General features: G+C 41.8%; 1 protein-coding gene across 2 annotated transcripts in view; it reads right to left on the bottom strand.

Moving 5' to 3' along the window:
* BCLAF3 (BCLAF1 and THRAP3 family member 3) overlaps positions 1-21064 on the bottom strand; it is a 36819-nt gene extending 15755 nt beyond the window's left edge. The window contains exons 1-9 of one of the 2 annotated variants that reach the window (XM_030476107.1): positions 20682-21064; positions 12534-12607; positions 9857-10435; positions 8848-9513; positions 6411-6589; positions 5340-5454; positions 5051-5114; positions 4082-4200; positions 2261-2375 (exon numbers count right to left, since the gene is read on the bottom strand). In XM_030476107.1, coding sequence (XP_030331967.1) covers positions 2261-2375; positions 4082-4200; positions 5051-5114; positions 5340-5454; positions 6411-6589; positions 8848-9513; positions 9857-10435; positions 12534-12574 — 1878 coding nt within the window. In that variant the 5' untranslated portion in view covers positions 12575-12607; positions 20682-21064. The remainder of the gene's footprint in view (positions 1-2260; positions 2376-4081; positions 4201-5050; positions 5115-5339; positions 5455-6410; positions 6590-8847; positions 9514-9856; positions 10436-12533; positions 12608-20681) is intronic. The other variant, XM_030476108.1, reaches the window with a different exon arrangement.
* Positions 21065-21313: the final 249 nt, after the last annotated feature.

Below are 21313 nucleotides of genomic sequence, written 5' to 3'. Positions count from 1 at the left end.
GAAGCTTTGCATTTGTAACACCCATGCTTTCATAGCTACTGTTTTTCTGAACATATTACTCCACAATGCAGTGCAGGACTTTCAAAACACTGTGTGTCTGCAATTCACTCTTAGATATTAAAATGCAATCTTCCGGAATCTAACAATAACTCAATTTCTATTTCAAACTAACCCCCTTTTTATTTGCAATTACATTACTGTGGAGGGTTGACCTTGGCTGGCTGCCACATGCCCACCAAGCTGCTCTATCACTCTCCTCCTCAGCAGGATGGGGGAGGGAGGTGAGGAGAAAATAAGATTAAAAAAAAAAAATCCTCATGAGTCAAGACAAAGGCAGTTTAATAAAGCAAAAGCAAAGGCTGCACATGGAAGCAAAGGAAAACAAAAGATTTATTCTTTACTTCCCCATCAGCAGGCAATGTCCAGCCACTTCCCAGGAAGTAGGGCTTCCATACACATAGAGGTTCCTCCAGAAGACAAATGTCTTAACAGTGAATGTCCCCCCGCTTCCTCTTTTCCCTTAGCTGTTATTGCTGAGGACATGTCATATGGTATATAATATCTCTTTGGTCAGTTGGGGTCAGCTGTCCTGGCTCTGTCCCCTCCCAAAATCTCACTCAGCCTACTGATGAGGGGGAATGCTGGAGAGACAGCAATGATGCTGTGGAGCACTGCTCAGCAGCAGCCAAAACACTGGTGTGCTACCACCACCGATAAGAAGCTCAGCACTATGAGGGCTGCTATGGGGAAAATTAACTCCATCTCAGCCAGACTCAATACAATTACTTAATAAGCAACTACTACTTGTTTTTGGGGACTTCAATCTTAGTCTTAAGTAATATTATTTTACCCTTAAAAACTTGTGTTGCTTTACACCACAAGATGCAAGCGTTGTATCTGCATGGCAGCTACATTTCAGTGATTGTCAGATCTACATAAAAGCTAGTTTGATAGACCTCAGAAGAATTTCATGGTCTTCTGGAACTCTGTCCATAGAGTATTAATTAGAAAGTATAAAGAATGACAATTTATGTTAGTCTATTCCTTATTTTGCACTCACCAGGAGGAAAACAAGAGGAAAGAGATTTAGAATTATACTGCACACATTAATAATGCTTTTCTTGTCTCACCAGTTCCCCAAGTTAAACGAGCACAAGCACTTGGAAAGATGACTACAGTTATTTGAAAGGAATTTTCCAAGAGACAAATTTATTTCTCCTGGACCTAATATAATACTGAAATTGGCAAGACGGCTGAAGTACACCTCAGAAAGGTGGTCTCAGAATAAGTGCTTAAACTAGTTTTGGTAGACACAATATCACCACAGAGAAGGATGGAATGCTATACAATGGAATAGCTTAGGAACATTATTTCAGGCATTTCTAACTATTTCTGTGATGTTACTCATTTTTATTTGTTTCTGAAGTAAAAGCTTTCCAGAACATCTATCATAATGACGAGAAACACTGTGCTAGTGACAATGCCACCTACCCAAGATTCAGACCTTCCCTTCCAACCTCTGACAACTAGAAAGCAGGAGAGTATTCTTTCTGTCGAACTGCTCAATATTACCTCATGTTATCTGCTCAATAATGAGGCCTTCTATTTTCTAATTTAGGTAGTACATCGTTAAGTGGAAAAAATGCAGTATTAGGTACAAATTTCTTTGCAAAGCTACAAGCAATATGGGGTTTTATTTCATAAAGCCCCTTAACTAATTTCAGTAAGTAATTTTGAATCTAAAATTTAGTTCAAAAGTTTAGTTTGACCTGTTCCTGCTGTTCAACAAGAAATCTAAAGTTGATCACCTTATTCTTAGGCTAGCTGAAAAATTGTTTAGATTTCACCCAACGTACCAATCTAAACTAGCTTTCCAAAACAACGAGTCCCCGGCCAACCTACTGCTAGGTTATTAAAAATAGCAGCAAAGTTGTTATGGAGTACTGTACAGGTGTGCAAAAGCAAAAGAATTACTTTTGTTGTATCAGCATTTGGTCATAAAAGTGAGTTTAGCTCACCTGTCTTAATCTAAGCTTCAACAAATATCTGAGGAAGCACTCTTGCATTAGGACTATGAAATTATAAATAGTTTTATTGTTGAGCAATGTCTGAAGATAATAAAGCCTCACTTGAAATTTTAAAGGGCAAGACAATACAGATTGTTAGATTTACACCAGCACAAACAATGCAGCAAAAAAAAAAAAAGTTATAAATGCAAGAACAACAATGCAGAAGCTATTAATTCTACATTTAGGCTTACCAGGTGAGGTTTCCCAATAAATTTTCTGAAAGGTGGCTTAATGAACCTCATAGGCTTTCGGAAGCCATCAAGTTGAGAGTTGTGTAATTTTGAAAGACTGCAGCTTTCATGGTTCCTGATGTGTATGTGAGAGAGAGAGAAAAAGAAAACAATTAAAATCAAAAGCCATAGTGTATCGAACGCCTGCATTTTAAACAGGCCTGCACGGCTGGTCATTGCTGCCCTCCACTGGTTGAAATGCTTTTTGCATTTCAACAGTTTTACATCGTTTATATAGTTATATACTGTTATCTTTACAGTTTTTATACTGTTATCCTTAAAGTGGCACAGAACTTTCCTTTTCATGAAATCCCAAATGCAGTAGAAGCTCAGATAAATAGCTACATGCTCCAGTTTCATCCTGAGCAAGCAGGGTGTTCTTGGCTTTGGGTTTTTGTTTGCTTGGGTTTTATTCTTTAACTAAGCACACTGCTACTGCAGACGTGTCTGTAAACCTCTAAAAAAAACCATATACCGTGAAAAGTAAACACCAGCAGTCAGAAATCATTGCTCACGAGACATACAGAAACAGGTTCCATAGCTGTAAAACAAATTTCTAAAGTAAAAAGAGGCACACTGGACTAGCTCACAGGTGTTGCCAGAATCTCATATGGGAACTATTAAAAACCCCAATCTCAGGAAAATTCTACTCATTGTTCATACCATTACTACCCGCAGGCCACACCACATTGTCCATGATACTCTGACAGTATAAGCCCTCCTCACACTCAGCTCCAGGACAGCCACATTCACTAGAGAAACTTGCACTTCCCGCTTTGAGTGGCATACACAAAAGGTAAACAAGACAGGAACTGTGGAAGCAGCAAGAACAACAACAACCAACCAAACCTTTCCAGATAATCAGGCCAAACATGCACTAAAGCCATAGCCCGAGGTACATAAAAGGCTATATGCAAAAGCCCAATATCCTCTCCCAGGCACACTTGGCAACTTCTACTCTTTTTTGTTTAAAAGAATCACAAGTACAACGACTGTTTCTTCTGCAGCTTCACAAGTCAGCTTTCCCAAATACATGTGCATTGCCACCATCTGCCCTTATAGACTGCATTTAAAGTGAACAACAGCAGCATATTAAGAGCAATCTGCAAATGACTACAGCGTAGATAGATACATTTCATTACACTCTGGCAATTCTTAAATCAACATTTCTTCTAACACAAGTCAAGTCACCTCTCTAATCAACCAGCTTCCCAGCATCAAAAGTGAAACAGGACGACTGAGGTTAGCAAACATGTCTGGGGCAAACACCTTTAACAAAACTGCTGGAGGAATTTATAGCAGTCTATTGAAGAAATCTAGCTTTTCTTCATAGAATTCTTCAAGAATCAGAAAAAAACCCAATTCTTTGTTGATATTCCACATGACACTACAACACAACCAAGGCAACTCAACAATGTATTCATCCTAGAATGCTTTTATGAAACTACAAAATACCAGTAGAATGGTGTTACACGATACATCAAGGAGTGTAAAAACAATTAAGCATCTTTAAATTAATTTCTTCCCCTCTTCCCACTCAGTGCTACAGTTTGAGCTTGCTTTCCATTTTTACCCCTCTGCAGCTTAACCTCTTTCAAGGTAACACTCCATTACAGAGCAGTTTGCAATGTATGGCAGTTGACTTTCAGTCAGAGTTAAACTTAACAAGGACAAACTACGGAAATGAGTCACAACAAATGTGAACGTAACTTCGGCAAGGTCAAAAAACGAATGTGTAAGAGAACTAGAGGCTTGGCCAAAGATGACTTATTTGCCAATTACCTTGGTGTTACACCATCTAAATGAAAAACTCTCTCATCTTCATTCTTCAGTCTCTCTTTTCTTCTCCTTTCTATATCATGCCGTAGATCATTTGGATCTTCTAACACTCTTATAATGTTCTAGTTCAGAGGAAAGGTTAAAGTCAAGTTAGCTAGTAGTAACTAAACACTGATGTGATTCTGTCCTTCAGGGGCTGCATCCTGCATATAACCTTGTTAATATAGTTTAACTGTTACACAGGATGGATTCACATCAGCCCAAAGATCCAAAGTCCAAAACAGTAACAAAAAGTAGTCCTAAACAATTACCCTTTCTTGCACCATCTGCTTTTTTACAAGTTTCCAAACAATAGTGAACAGAGCACTAGAATTCTGCACAGAGTTTCCAAGGGAAAAATACTGACATGAATTCCAGTAAATCTTAAAAAGTTCTACTATTCTTAATTAAGTTTAATCGCCACATACCTGTACTATAGAAGAACAAAAAAAAAGTAACTATCACAGTAAGCATAGCTTGGAAGGGGAAGACAGAAAATTTTATGTCCCTGGATGAAAGCATGGAATAAAATAGCATTCTGAGGAATTATGTGGATGTCGGGCCATTCTAACATTAGGGTACAAGAAACATTAAGACTTTTCCTAATCTCAGAGGTAAAGTAAAAGCCACATGTCAGTCACCTACTTAGTATCTACGCTATTTAGAAGAGACAGGAGATCAAGCAGCAGGAATAACCATACCCCAGCTACTCTGGAGAACACACCTGCACTTTACTCATCAGTGAGCAGAGTATACTTGCACCATTATACTGTCAGTAAATATGCTTGAGCGTGCATTTCTTTCAAAATAGTCAGAATTACTGGTGGTCTTCAAAGCATGTAGAAGTAATGTACCAATAGCAAAGGGAGAATGTTACTTACATTATATTGTTTTAACTTACTGTCTGCCAAAAAGGTTAAGTAATCAAGATACCTGGGGAGACTCAGATGGCCCAGTTCGTTTGTTCTGAAGTTCTGCTAGAGACATGTCAATCCTCCTGGAACACAAAAACATTCCATAAAACCAAGTGCCATCACTATAAATAGCAGAAGTGTTTATTGAACCAACTACACAATTTTTTTTTACAGACTATGAGCAGGTAGGTTAGAGTCCGTGAAATAAAAACAACAAACCCCAGTTTTAACACTTTACATTGTCTAAAGTCTACTGAAGATTAAACACCTAAATGCAAATAAATTAAGGCAAAACCCACATCAATTACCTGTGAATTTCTGGATCCAAACGTGTTTTCACTTCATTCATATTTTCAATTGGCTTATCCTTAATTTTTGAGAACCGTTCATGTAGAGTTATGTCAGAAGATGTAAAATAATTTGCTGGGAAGAGATATTAAATACAAGAAGGTTTATTTGTAGCATCTGAAATGCACAGTGGGAAATTGTATCTTTTTAAAAGACTAACTCTTAAGGACATCAAAACAACTTCCAAGATCAAAATTCAAACTATTTCCACTTACAGTTTAACATTCACAAATAAAGATTAGGCCAGCCCAACTTATCCAATAAGATTAAGCTCAATAGGAAGATAACTATGTCAGCTCTATTACAATAATACTCCAATGACTAGTCTGTAAATAACATTCAACACCAAACATGGTGCAGCAGTCTAAACACTAATCTGAAAAATTAAAGGAACTATATATAAACTAGAAAGTTGTGACTACAGCAAAGCTCCTCTCTGAGTATCAGAGAGGGACTCTTCATCAGGGACTGTAGCGATAGGACAAGAGGTAATGGGTTCAAACTTAAACAGGGGAAGCTCAGTTTAGATATGAGGAAGAAGTTTTTTACTGTGAGAGTGGTGAGGCACTGGAACAGGTTGCCCAAAGAAATGCTGAATGCTCCATCCCTGGCAGTGTTAAGATCAGGTAGGACAGAGCCTTGGGCAACATGGTCTGGTGTGAGGTGTCCCTGCCCATGGCAGGGGGGTTGGAACTAGGCAATCTTAAGGTCCTTTCCAACCCAAACCATTCTATGACTCTTGTTTCCTAAACAAGCAAGTTAGTCTTAAGTACAAGCATAAAATCTTTTCAACCTTAACACTCCACAGTAATGCCTCTGTTATGGACTGAGACCTTCTTAAAATCATTCCCCACCCAACTACTTTAAATCCTCAACCTACATTTTCCTTAATACAGAATGAAGCCAAAATACAAATGAAATCAAAGGAAAACACCCTGTATTTACGAGGACAGCATACCTAATTCATTAGATTTGGTTTTAATCATCACAAATACACAAACATATACATATACCCCAAATATTACAGCCACCTTTAACTTGATGGATAATTGTAATTATTTCCTGAGTAAATTCTCTTGATGGGTCATTTTCAACATTTTGTGTAACAGATTCCATGTGCTCAAACACCGGATGAAAATTTTCAGTTTTCCTGCCAACAGCAACGAGATCATGGGACATCTGTCTCTCTGCAGTATGACTAGAAGCACTCCTAGAATAAAAGGTTACAGATATTCACTTTAAAAAAATTCACTATCTTAAAAAAAAAAAAAAGCCTTCAAATAGATAAGAACAATAAATTAAGAAATTAATTCTAGGAATCAATGTGATGGAAACTGAAACCTCATTTTGTTCATTTTTTTTTTAATTAAATAAAAAACCTTGTAAGACCATAAGGAAGAAAAGCTCTAACAAAATACAAAGAGATATGACTACACTCTCAGGAATCCTTGTTCCAGTAAAGTATGTAATACAAAAACTGTGAATTTTAAACTTAATTCATCTAGATCATCAGATAAAAGCAAATGAAGATCCTGATACACTACTTTAGTGTAATTCTGGAAGGCAATTATGTGTGTCTTTGTTTATAAGGAGCTACCAGACAATTTTCAAGAACAGGTCAGAGATTTAAAAATCTCACAGAATCTTTGGGAACTGAATTCTCACTTGAGCCTCGTGAAACAGCTTTCCAGTGGCAGTGTGTGAACCTAAAAATGTGTTTAGCATCCCTTCGTCAAATTTTACTCATTCTAAGTGTTTATGCCCCAAATGGTTGCGTTGCTGCTTAAGAATTATTTTGACAAGGAAGCTAACACTTTAAAAATCCTGCTTGTTTCAAGAAAAATGCTTGTCACTTACAAAGATAAATTGAGAACTCAAACAGCCCATGTAAAACCTTTTAGGATAAAGACTCTGTTTACTGTGCATCCTGCAAAGTGATCATGTGCCTGCCCATGCTGTATTTGAAGCATACAAGACTAGGATTTCATACAAAAATTGTAATAATTTTCAGAAATAACCTCCAGCAGCTGCCACAAGTCATCTATTTGCCCCCAGTAAAGTGGAAATAAACACGTGCAAGAGGGAATCCAAAAAATCTCAATTGTAGATCATCTGAATTATCTACCTGCTCCCCAGGGTTATAAAGAAAGTGTTCTTCTCAGCTGAGTAATTTCAAGACAGGTGTTTGTTAAATGCCTGAAGTAGCAGCACAAATATTCCCAGTCATCAGCTTCTGTACAATTAGTGTTCTTGTCTTAAAAAAATTAAGTATTTAGCACTTTTGACTGTGGAAGCAAACTTTCCTCACATTAAATTAGCCGTAATCAATGTAATAGTTTCTTCAGTCTGTAAATAATTACCATGTCCGCTGCATAACTTTCAAAATCAGCAGCAAGAGACTACCAGATACAGGAGTTGTCCTCTGGGCTTGCAACTAAACCTAATGAGAATTATTTTCCTTACATTATCATTCAGGCAGTTAAATGCTCTCCTAGTACAGGGGTGGCAGGTATTACTCCACTTACCCTTCCTTAGTCTTTAATATTAGCCCCTTATATACAAAGAGCAACTTTTCTTTACAGATCTCCATTGCATCACATGTTTCTGAAATATTGGAAGGCAAAAAAAATACATAGATGTTTTATTTGGGACAAGAGGGGAAAATACCTTTAAAATGAAGGCTGACAGTTTTGGAAGGGAAGGTAATTCCTTCCAAAAGGGATTACTGCTACTATATGACATTCTGGCCTGCAACAATAAGGCAACAAACCAGAAAAGCCTGCAAAAATCTACACAAACCAAGCTGCTTACTCTCTGCCATGTATCCATCATCTAAATCTTCACAGCATGACCACTTTTTTCCAATTCAGCCACACTGGGAATGCTAAACACAACCACAAGTATTGCACAGAAGACAGACAGAAGCAGACTCTACCGCTTTTCAGTTCTGATGCCTCAGCAGATTGCCACTTGATTTCTTAAAGCAATAAATAACAAAACCCAGGGAGCTCTCATTTTTCAACAGCTTTATTGAACTTCAGATCTTGAACATCTGAATGTGTGTGCCTGAGATTTATGTAATTTAAAGGTTATCTGCTTTTTAGAAGAAATGAGGCATGACTCAGGTAGTCAAGAAAATGCTATCATATTCCAGAAGAAAGCACAGGACTAGGCTTTTGTGCTTTTGTTTTTAAATAAAAGTAACAGACTTACTTATCATAGACAACTTTCAGCTGCAGGTTTGTATCAGGCATATCTGCACATTCCACTTCCTACTTGAAATGAACTAGAGGATTTTGTTTGGTTTGGGTTTTTTAAGTTTCCAGTCTGGGCAAGTTAATATTTAAAACAAATTTAAGAAAGTAAAACCTTAGTTTGTTCTGGTTACCTCATAAAGAAACCATGCTTTCCTCCAGCATTCATAAACTGTAAAGAGACTGGGAAAAAGAGGTGAGGGGAAATCAGTACCTGTACTTGGCCACCATTTTCTTCATATCCACTTTGATTGTGAGATGTTCCCTCCTACAGTTGACATCTGACATTTTCACATCTGAAACAGTATGATTTGAATCATGATGGCTATCGGAGGAATCTACTTTTTTCCTGAATTCCCCTTCTTTCCTTACTCTTTCCTTCGGTTTGTTTTTAAAAGATCTCAGATCAACATCCATTTTGGAAGAGTTAATGCAAGCACTGCAGCCCTTCTTTGAACTATATTTAACAGGTTCTTCGACGTGCCCTTCTTCAGTCCGTCTCGCTCTTCCACTGCTAAGGTAATCTAACTCTTTGCTATTCCGGGCACCCTTAGAAGAACCGTATTTCTGGTCTTCCTGCTTCACATGCTTCTGAGCTCTATCATCTGAAAAAGGCTTTTCCCCATCCAGATGCCTGCGCCGTTTGTGACTGTACTCATAGGCTATCTTCGCGACAGAACCCTCCAAGTACTCCCTTTCAGCCGATCGGTGGGACTGGGCACCCAGATTTCTCTGCTCCTCCTTTTCTTGGTAGGGTGGAAAAGAACGTTCTTGCTTCCACGTGGAATTTCTTGCTACTTCTCCACCGTCATACCTCTCCATTTCTTTAGCCCTTTTAGACGTGTGCCCATATTCTCTGTAATCGTGATCTTCAGGATACCTGTGTTGACATAAAGCAATTTACACTTGCACTAGAGAAGAAAGTGAGAACTTATATGTGCAGAATGTTGGACAGCAGAATGCGTGGCAAGTTAACCCATAATCCCTCACGCCAAGGTACAGATGTGCAGGGGCTCTTAAGAGGGAAATATTATCCTTTCATACTCTAGCCATCAATATGATTTACTTAAAAGACAAATACTTCACTACTATGAGTCGCCCATAATTAACCTACAAAGTGGCCAACGTGTTTCAAGGTGGTTATCTTCAACTATAATGAAAACAGACTTTCACTTGAGGCTTTATACCACAATACCCAGGTTTTAATTATTTTATTCCTATACCTCTTCTGTAAAGAGCTCCTTGCCGTAAATTCATCAGAAACTCTTCTGGGTGACTGACCATACTTCTCTTCATGTAACCTCTGGTGCCTCAAGTCATCTTCATGCCATTTTCTTTCAAGTTTACATGAAGCCCCTAACGGTCTATGAAAAGGTTTCATTCCTTTTTCATTTCCAGTGAGTTTGTAGTGCTCAAACAGGTATCTGTCTTCCATTTTGTGTTGGTAAAATGGACGATCGTGCTCTTTATACGGTATTTCTGAGTATTTTGGTGGTAACTGGCATCTCCTACTGCTTTCAGTTCTTTCAGATGAATGTGTTCTGTAGGGCTTATGACTGTAAGTATCTTCCATGGGAATTCTTTTCAGGCTTGGTGAAGGTGATCTACGTTCGTATATTCTCTGGTGGTTATTTCCATGAGGTGCAAACCTGGAATTGCTTTGTCCATATTTTTCATCTTCTATTCTCCAAGGCATAGGCTTCTTTGGCTCCTTACGAAAGCTTTTGTATTCACAGTCATAATTAACATGAGCATGCCTTTGCCTATGGTGCTCTGGACTCCTAAATGCTGGAGATAAGGACCTAAGGCAAAAATAAAAACCACTTTGAGTAGTCCCATAAAATTGAACCAACCTCTTAATGAGCATAGCTGTTCCCTAAGGAATTATAGTTTAATACACAATTTTAATCAACTGGTAAAAGAATTAAAACCAGGATATTCAAAGTGTCATTTGCTTGGCTAGAGTACCAAGCTTACTTTTACTCTGGAAAGTTTTCATAGTAAAAAGACCCATTAAAATAGTAGTAAGTCAATCATTTTTCTCTTGGCATTTTTTCACCTAAACTAAAAATAATTTCATATATACTAAGTTTCCACTACATTGAAGACAACTGTTATGCACATTTTCACACTTTCAAGCATTCCCTGTATTTTTTCAGTGCCAAGAGAAAGAAGGGGAAGGGCAAAAAGCACATGAAGAAATGGAGGGGAAGAAATAACAAAAAGAACAACCTTTTCAGGTTTTCTTTGCATGACAAAACCACCTCAAAAACTGAAACCATTATAAAATATCCTATTTAAAATATCACACAGGTAGAAAAGATCAAGTTTGAGTAAGATGTTTTGGTCTTTTTGTATAATTGTGTGTACATGTACATACATCTATACACATGTATACATACGCACTTCCACACTCATTGCAGTTTTTGCTTTTAAAGAATTAATTGCTAAGATCCACTCAATTGCACCAAATCAGCTTTGCATTTTCACTTACAGTTACAAAAATGGAAGCAACCCACTAGGAGTTTTTAGCCAAAATCTCCTTAAGTAAAGAAAAAATAGCACAAGCCACTAGCAAGCCATTCCCAGGCATAACAGTTCTGCTTGTGTCCCATCCCTGGCAGTGTTTAAGGCCAGGTTGGACGGGGCTTTGATCAACCTGGTCTAGTGGAAGGTGACCCTGCCCATGGCAGGGGGGTTGGACTAGATGGTCTTTAACGTCCCTTCCAACCCAAACCACTCTGTGATTCACTGTACACTCCCAATACACTCTTTAATAAAACCAAAGAATATAAGTTAAAAAAAAATTCAAGGAAGTCACTTCCTTTGGCCACATATTTCAAACGTACAATTTGTCATAACTATTTGCTCCTTTTCTGTGTAAGAGTTCAAACTCAGAACCACAGCTCTTCATAAAACTATAGGGGCTAACTCCCAATAGTGCCCATACTGCTGCTCCCACCCCATCTTGTTGTGGTTAAGGCTTGCATTTTAATGAGAGCTGAAGCATTCCTCCCTGCTCTTCACTAGAAGGACATATTCCAGACTATCAATCTAGTATGGAAGTAGACAGGATTAGGCTTTTTAAAAACAAAGAAACAAAAACCCACACACATTTTTCTGTGTTATACAATAAACTCCCTTGGTCTTGGTCATCACAACTTCATTAGTCCGTTCAGAAAAGCAACCCCAAACCAGCAGAAAAGTAGTTTTAAGCTCTTGAAAGCGTAAAATTGTATTCTAGCCTTGTTTAAAACCTCAAATTCACATTGCAAGTCCTAAAGATTAGGTGGGTAAATAACAGCATGAAGTAACCCAGATGTTATTCTAGTGACAAACACCAATGACACACACTACTAGGCTACTGTCCAAAAAGAAAGGCACTGACTCCCGTTATTTCAGTTTATGTTATGCTGCAAGGCAAATCTAACTGTGCTAAAAATCCATCTGTGAATCAGCCCCAAAGGCTCAGAAAGCCTGGGGTGTTTGAACTAAGTACTATTTTCTTCCAGCTGTCGATCTGGCCCTCCCTGTCAACCAGGAGGCAAACCAGGAGCAAGTTACAGACACTAAGTGCACCAGGCAGTGTTTGGGTAAAAATAACCTGAACTAGTTTGGTGCTTGAATTTTGTGCTTAAAGTAGTTCCAAAACATGCAAGTTGAACAAGGTTCTTAGCAGGCATCAAAACCAACACCTCCAGCTTTAAAAAGAAGAAAATCATAATAATAAAATTGCAATTTGGGAAATAAATTGCAGGTGTTCAGTCTGGAAAAAAAAAATACACCTTATAAATTGCAACTCTGGGCACAGTTTTCTTTCTTTACGGCAGTTTCAAGTTCTAATTAGAAGTACCTATATAAAGCTACATTTCAGTACACAAGTTATAGATAAATATTTACCTTGGTTTCCACCGTGGTGATCTTGATCTAGATCTTGTCATCTTCTCTCATGCGTTTATATAAGTTTCTTGAAGCTGTAAAAATGATACTCTTTACTAGTCTGGTAACAGAATGGCACTACAAATTGCAGAAGGGACGACAGTTATTAACAAGTGTAGTATTAGACATTTCAAAGTTGGGGTGAGACATATTTTAGTATGTTTTACTTTTACCTCTAATTCCCATTTTAAAGCAACTAACTTTTTCCTGATTTCTGATCTTAAAGCACAGCTTATTTGCTTTATAAAGATTTAAATATTTGGCCACTGCTCCCTTTTTCCTCTTCATTTTGCAATGCTGCCTATTCACTTTGGTTTTAAATGCTAATAATATCACAAGAAAGCTGCAGCAACTGAAAAAAAATGCTGTAATTGTTAGTATGTGTTGAATGCCACAGATGATAGGGAGGGGAGAGACATATAGCTTTAAAATCAAGTTTACAAAGAAAAATGGTTTTTCATCAAGTTATATTTTGAACTTCACATATACTGAAATTCAAATTTGTAATATGCACTGATACTTTTTCACAGTTACACATCTCCTGTAAGCTTTAACTGCTCCATCAAGTCTTAACCGCTGTATCATTGTGCACTTCATCCATGTACATAAAAACATGTATAAAAGATCAGTTCTAATTTTTACACATTACTTGTTAATAACCTACTACCTAGACACACATTTAAATATACAGTGGATGCACTATGACAGAAACCACTGATTCTAAATCCTGGAAGCAACTCTGGGCATCCCTTCTCATAAAAGCTATGGAGAATGATAAAAAGAGCCACGGAATCTACCCTTCTTGCTCTTCTTTGCAAAAAAATATTAGAAACTCAGAAAACAAGCAATGAAATTATATGCGAACTCACCAGTAATGTGACTGGTGAATAGGAATGAAATGATTATTCATTATTTAACAAACACAAGGATTAAAGCAGAACAGAGTTACCAGGTAAGTGGTTAAAAGTAGGAATTTGGACCACATACCCATGCCTACAGCTCCTACCTACCACAAGATGCTGTAAAGGCCAGAAATATAAATAGATACAAAAACAGATCCATCAACAGCTCTGAAATTAATGAACAAGCAGTCACTTGAAACTGGAAGAATGTTCCAGGTCAATGTCACTCTAGGTGCTTTGGTATTTTCTGTAATTATTTGCTCACAGACACTCATGGAAACAGAAAACTAGTCTGGACTGGCCAAGTATGGCCTTTTTGACATTCCTAGTGCTCAAATAATTTCTTTAACTAAATCTTTTACCTGACCAACTGAAAGGGAAGAAAAAACAGCAAGCTTTAAGACACATAAGAAACTGGAGAAGCAGTGTGCACCCACATTCCTGACCCAGCGCCTCACACTCCCCCCAGTCACACTAATTGGTCAAATAAAATATTACCCCTTGCTATATCCATTTGTATGATTAGCTCATGGCTAAAATAGCAGTACCTTACAGAAGAATACATGTAGAGCATGCTTCTGATGCCTACCACCACAGGTGGACGTTAGACGAGCGACCCACTACATTTCAGAGTGATTCTGGAAACGTTCACTTCCTGCTCATTAAGTTGCACCATAAGCTAACTGGACAATTATTTGCAAGACACAGCAATAGCTCAGTTCTGGAGAAAGCCTTCTTGAATTTACCTTTTTAAATCTCAGAAATCTCCTGTTTACCAGGAGAACATTTGCTCTGCAATGCATCTTCCCATGTGACAAGGCATGATAGGGAAGCAAAAAAACCCCAAACCCAAAGTACCCCAAAGACAACGTATAATATTTGTTCCCTGGATTTTCAAATATGAAGTTAGCATTTCCTCTTAGATTCTAAAGGCATGTATCTGAGGACTGCATGGCATGAATTAACTTCAGGCCCTTTGCTTACTCAGAGATCATACTAGCCAAAGTTAAATACGATCTCCCAATGCCAGTACTCATTAAATATTATTTTTCAAAGAAAAGTAATATTGTGACCAAAATACTTTCCTTTTTCTCACCCATAAAAAACACACCTTACCAAAATGAACGGTATTTCAGAGACAAAAAAACAACACCCCCCTGGCTAACACATCTCAATAACAGTGTCAAAGATTCACTACTACGTTCTCTTCTTGTAAGCTTTAAAAAGCGATGGTGTTTTATGTGCTCTTCAAAATCTTTCTATCTTCCCTTCACTTCTGAACTTTATCCTTTATTTTCAAGTGACTATGTAAGCACCAAAAAGACAAAAGTACCAGTAAACCCAACCATTGCACAGAACCTGATCTACCAGGATCTCTCATCACAGACCAATCAAGCTAGAAACTGAATATATACAATGAGAGATTCTTTATTCTTTCTAGACTGGCTGAATAATCATACTAAAAGCACAAAAAGGTCTGTGACAGCACGTCCTAGATCTTGCCTTAGGATAAAGAGGACTACTATAATTTTCATCGAAGACAATCCTTTTGTTTAGTAGAAAGAAAGCGTTCATTTGTTTCAATGTGCCTCCTAAAAAGTGACCCGCACAATACGGTTTCCTTACAGCAAGATTCGAGATGCAATACGCAGCATATGAAGGCAGCAGACACTCAAGCTCAATCAAGACTCACAGTGTAACAGAATCACAAAACTAGTATCTATACAGAATTTGTAAGCACATTGCTAAATTCAGGTCTAAATCATCTCTCTCAGACCAACAACATGGCTCCGTCCAAAAAGCAAGCTTTTTGTACGATGGCACCACATAGGAAGTGACTATAGCAGAATTACTTGAACCAGCAGAAGGCCCTACGGTTCAGCCATCCAGCTGCCAGGTCCTATTGGAGCAGCAGCACCAATATGGGTTCTGAATTTCTCAAAGTCGTCCCACTGTACTTTAAGGGACACTGTCACTATGAAAATATGAAAAACTTTTTTAACTAGGAAGCAATATTATTTATATTCACAGTGCTGCTTGTGTTTGTTGTGTTACAATAAGTAACTCATTGGAGGAGTCATCAGTAACCATGCTTAGGTAGTTTTTAAATGTTAATGGGAACCCTGGCTTTTATCTTCTTTTCCTTGACTTTTGGAATTGAAAGCAACTCACAAGAAATGGCCTCAAGCCTGCTTCCAGCTCTCCTTTGATTCCGCCCTTGAGAGATCAGTGCTTTGACAAGTGTGAAATTTTTGTACTATCTATCTACTACAAACCTGAAAGGAGTATCTTGAGACACAATTTGAAAATGACCAGAAATTGTACGGGATGTGCCAACCTGAACACAGGTTCTTTCAGGAAGGCTATACATTTTTAACAACTTGCTCTCCTGAACAGAACAATCTTCAATCTCCTTGATTTTCCCCAGCATGAACTATCAGAAACCACAAATGACTGCAGTCATTTAGCTGAATGGAGGGGAACTGGAGCTCGTCCTAACAAAAAAAGAGCCCCACACCAGCAAGTTCCAAACAGCTAAAACCCTGCAGATAAGACTGAGTAATAGCAGTTAACTCTCCTGCAAACAAACCATAAATATGTGGATTGTTTTTCTGGGGTTCCTTTCATCATCTACAATAGGTCGTGGAAGAAACCCTATACAGGACACACAAAAGGCAGGTCAACAGCAGTTGACCTGGAGCTGCTCTTCAGTTGCCATTTCACCAATAGTGAAGGGAGATGCCATTCCTCACCCCTTCGTAAGGGATTGCCCAACCGTTATTGCCACTGCCTTCCAAATCTTTTAGATGAGGAAGGGATAAGCAAGTCTTTCATAGGCTGGGTCACACAGCAGGCAGGAAGACAGACACTAACCTGCACTGCAAAAACTACCCAGCTTGCTATTCCCTTGTTCTGTCCAAAAAGATGAGGAGCAGCTACAAGCTTTTCATTGATTGTCTTCTTGGCAGGGATCAACGGGAAGCTGCAAGGGACTTGCCAAAGCATGTAATGCTGCAGTGGCTGTCAAGAAAGAGAAACCAGGAATTGAGAATCTCAACACTAAGACGGCCAAGTATTTGACAGAAATACAATCAAATTAAAAGATTAGCTGCACTCCAGACTTAAAAAAAAGGGGGAAAGATCTTGAAACCTGCAATACAGAAGCCACTTACACTCTTCCTTTAATGAGAAGTATAGAACTGGCAACTCTTCCAGTAGATAAGCTGTTCCAAAGGCTGCCCCATGTAGTGCCCACCCCAGCCACTGTCTAAGCAAGGCACAAGCCTGGCATGTTCTTGTCCATTCAGCTTCCAGGCAAATCTTAGAACCTCCAACAGCAAATGCCCAGGAAAGAGCGTAAGAACAGAAACATCTCCCAGCAAACTGACCTGAATGTTTCTGAATCTGCAACAGGACTTCACATCTCCTTTAGCCAATGCCTCCTAGACTAGCTGGGATCCACAGGCAGAGGATCCCAGTGGTGCACTGGCCACACATCCATCTGTTTTCCCCTGATCTTTCTACTAAACATTTTCAACCTCAAAACCACACCTCCCACCTGGCACCTTCATTCCCCATCCCCAACCCTGCAGAGGCTGGACAAAGGATGTCAAGAAGCGCACAGTGCAACCCTGCCCCATGCTCCAGCACCACTGCCCCAGCGCCAAAGTGATGTCTGGAGCAGAGTTACAGCTTTGCCAGCCTACACAGGTGACTCCCAACTTAAGGCACACTACCTCAGGGTAGGACATATGAAACAGGTTTGAAAACTATGAGCTACAACAGCTGTTTAAGTCAAGGACATACACCCTGGCTGGGGGATTTCTAAATCAATTCCTTTTTAGGGGACACAGCAGGTAACACATCACTGCCAATGACTGAGATCCAAATTTCCACCCTCAGTTTCCTCACAGCTCTCTGATAGTCAATGAGCACCCTTTCTGACTACAGAGGTGCCCTTCTGGGATTTTGTCACACTTCCACATCTGGTGGCACCACCCCCAGACCACTGCAGCCTCACAGCCCGAATCCTCACCACCACCACCACCAGGGAGATGACACGGCTATTCCTTCCTTTCCCTCCCCTCGGCTTCCATTTTTCCTTTTTCTTGCCATGCTGTATTTACCACATTTCCTAATCTGGTCCACAGCACCTTCCCAGGCAGCCGTGGCAGGGTGGCTGGGAATGGTGGGTCACGATGGCAGGAGGCACCCACACTCGTGCCAAATGTGCCACGACCCAAGGAGCACAGCGAGCTCCGATGCTCCCATTTGTCAGCTCAGCAACTGGGCCTCTGGCCTCCGGAAACCGCACCCACTGCAGCTTTAGAGAACTTTTTGTCCTCCTTCTCAGCTTTATCCTTTTTCTTTGGCACAAGCTGGGGAAGGCAGCTTTATGCAGGTTGTATCCCAATACCAAGGATTGTTAACAGACAGCCAAGCCTCATGCTGGCGAGGTAACCGTCCCATGCAGGGGCAGCATGCCAGCATCACTCTCCTATGCTCGCTATACAGAGTAGACAGACAGCTATAAAGATTATTACATTCACAGTAGGATAAAAACCTACTACAGAAAGCACAGGCCTAGCTGAAGCATACAGTATTTCTTAATGGACCAGTAAAATTTTAAGTAATTCCTTGAGATACACAGAAAGTATTCCCCTGCATATTTGAACAAAGGAGTAAAAATAACTGAGTAGATCTACTGATCATGTAACTTAAGCTCAGTGTGCTCTCATTTAAAACCAACCCATTTAATGGCACTAATTAGCAGGCAATACCTCACCTTTGCAGAAAAACAGATTACGATGCCAGCTTGGAAAGACTGAGCACGATAAAACTGTAAATCTGTACCACATAATAAATTACACATTTCACTATATTTTACTTTCACTTTTTTTTTTAAAACACAAAAACCCCACAACCCATAAAAGCATTGGTGCGTTATTTCTATAATGCTTTGAATTAAAGGCCTTTAACACACATCTATTACAGAGCTTTAAATGCCACAGCACCATCCTCAGCCACTTCTGCCTACCAGTTTCTAAGGGGACATCAGAAGTGTTAAATCTGGCCCTGTCATAGTCCCAGAGACAAACCACAACAACTTCCTGCCTACTGAAAGCTCTCCGCCATGTACAAACCATGATGGAGACCTTCGCTTTTTCATCCTAAGTCACAAAACCACCACAAAAACCAAAAGAAATCCCTTATTTATTCAGAATCAGCAATACCACACAGCATTGATGCCAGGAGGCTGGGAAGCCCAGGCTGCCTTGCCCAGCCACACCGGAGAAATAAGCCCTCGCTGGAAGGCTCCCAGCATGTTTCCTCCCTTCCCTGCAGACAGCAAGTGCCTGCTGCCACCTGAAAGGAAAAGCAAACCCAACTGCATGCAACCACACTGCTCGCCAGCTTGCTGCGACACCAGCCCTGCCTACATTACCTCCTGACAGGTGAACACCCACAAGGCAAGGCTGCACCGAAATCAAGCCCATCTCATCCCAGCGCAGGCGGATGGAGAGTTGGTTTGATCGCTCTTACAAAAGCGGTGGCAGAAATACCAGTTATTTTGCTGAAGGCAGATGTGGAGGAGTGCATGGACACCTCTTTTAGACAGACAGCTGTTTATCAGGTTAACAGGGTGTGCCTCTAAAGGAAGTTAATTAATTTCACCTCACCTCATCAACACCAATATTAAAACAAAATACCAGAAAAATCCTCATAGCTTCCGATTAGTCCTTCAGAGTGGAAAAATGAAAACCAGGGGAAAGACTTAAGTCATCCATGTGCTCTGCCCCTCTCTGCCCAGCCTGGTGTCTCACAGGCTGCCACATCGTGGCTTCTGTCACCAGAGATCCTTCCATGCCTTTTGCATAGTTCGTCCCCTCCCTTCCTGGCATCCTCTTCCATGCTCTTCCTCCAGCCATCCACACCCAGCAAAACTTTCACACAAGATTCGCTTTTCCTTGAGGCCCACAAACACAGATGGTAACCAGATAATTAAAATCTCCCAGCAATTTGAGTAGCCTTTGGTTTAAACCCTATTGTAATTCAGGAACCTGTACGACATTTACAGGTAACTTGGGGTGTTTAAGAATTGCAGTAAAAAATAGGTGTTGCTGTTCTGGATGGAGCTGAGCCAAGTGAGGAGACTGCTATCACTGATTCTTCTCAAGACACTACTGCTCCCTCAGTTGCAGATGAATAATGGCGTATAATCAGCTAAACCAACCAAAGAAGTACGAAATCCACAGATCTGGTCAAATCGGCCCCAACTCATCTTGCTTTGGTTTGACTCAATCCTGAACGTGCATTAAGCTAGACCAAAGACACACTAAAACCAGGATGTGACTGCTATACAAAACCCGTACTGCTTTAAGTTATTATAAACACACTAGCTGGTGTAAATCTGTGTGTGACAACATGCAAGTTGCTAGGAACAGGGATTGCTGGTATTTTTTATGCCTTGCTCACCCCAGAGGAAAACGCTGTCCTTACACTAACGCTTACGCCCTGCTGCTCGCCCAGGGGGCTCAGAGCAACACGGGTTTTCTGGAAGCATCAGGACACGGGGGGGCACGGCGCTGACAGCCCCACGGCGTCTCGTTCCGCCTGCTCCATGCTTTGTTCCTAGCCCTCCCAAACCCCGCCGAATGCTCGAGCTACACGCATCGTGCCACAGAATACACCCGCGCGGATGTGCATATACATGTGTGCACACAGGCACACATGCGGGGAGAGGCGGGTTACGGCCACCGCTGCTCCAGGCCACCCAGGCACCGGCAGACCCAAGAGGGGTCCACTACCCCCCACCCCCCGCAGCACACACACCGCTGTCGGCCAGCGCCGCCTGGATCGGCGCGGGGAACCAAAGCGGCACATCCCGGCCGCCCCTCTGGCCAGGCAGGCCCTCCGGTGGGCGCTGCAGCCCCGCGTACCACGGCCCGGCACGGCAGCCCCCGGTGCCCGGCCCGTTCCTTCCCAACCGCCGGGGCGGGGGATGGGCTCGTCCGGTGCCGGGCGCGCAGGCGGCGCTGGCAGGGACAATGACCGCCGCCGGGCCCCAAGCACCCGGCTCCCGCTCCGCCTCACCCTGCTCGCCGCACCGGCCAGACCCCCGCCCTGCCGCCCCCCCGCGCCCGCCCGGGCCGGGCCTCGCCAGGCCCCATGGAGGCCGTGGGGCCGCCACCGGCCCCACACTCACCGCCAGCGAGGCCGCTTGCGGGGCCGCTTCCAGAGCTGCCGCCCCTGCTCCCGCCGCTCACTCCGGCCGCCGCCGCTCCGCCCCGAGCAGGTGCCCGGCGAGGAGGCGGGGCGGGTCCCGGCGGGCCGTGCCGGCCGCAGCTGCTCCCCACGGGCGCGGCGGAGAGAAAGGGCGGGCGGAGGGCGGGCGCCCCGGAAGAGGAGGGGCGGGCGGGGCTGGGGCCTCCTCCTACTCCCGTTCCTCGCGGGGGCTCTCCGGCCTTTCGCTCCGGGGCCGCCCCCACCGCAGCCACCTGGAGCTGAGCAAGGTCGGGCCCCTGCCGGTGGTGGGCGCTGGGCAGCGCCGTGCGGTCACTCCTTCCCGGCCGCGGCCCTTCCTGCAGGATATCCCGAGCTCTGAGGAGCCCCTCAGCTGGGAAGGCCCATGAGGAGCCGCCCCCTCCCGGGACACCTCCCCCTGGCCCCTCTCGGCCCAGCAGCCGCTGCCCGTTCCTGCGCAGGGCCGAGGTGGCCGGAGTGGGGCAGGCCCGAGGCATGCCTCGGGGACGCTGCGACCCCCGCCCTGTTCTCGGCCTTTCCGCGCCGCGGTGGCTCTGGCAGGAAGGGCTTGGTCAGAAGGACAAGCTTTGTCCG

The sequence above is a fragment of the Strigops habroptila genome, chromosome 2, assembly GCF_004027225.2.
Source record: "Strigops habroptila isolate Jane chromosome 2, bStrHab1.2.pri, whole genome shotgun sequence".
Classification (NCBI taxonomy): Eukaryota; Metazoa; Chordata; class Aves; order Psittaciformes; family Psittacidae; genus Strigops; species Strigops habroptila.
Note: the sequence above shows the minus strand (reverse complement) of the source record. Positions and strands in the feature narration are given on the sequence as shown.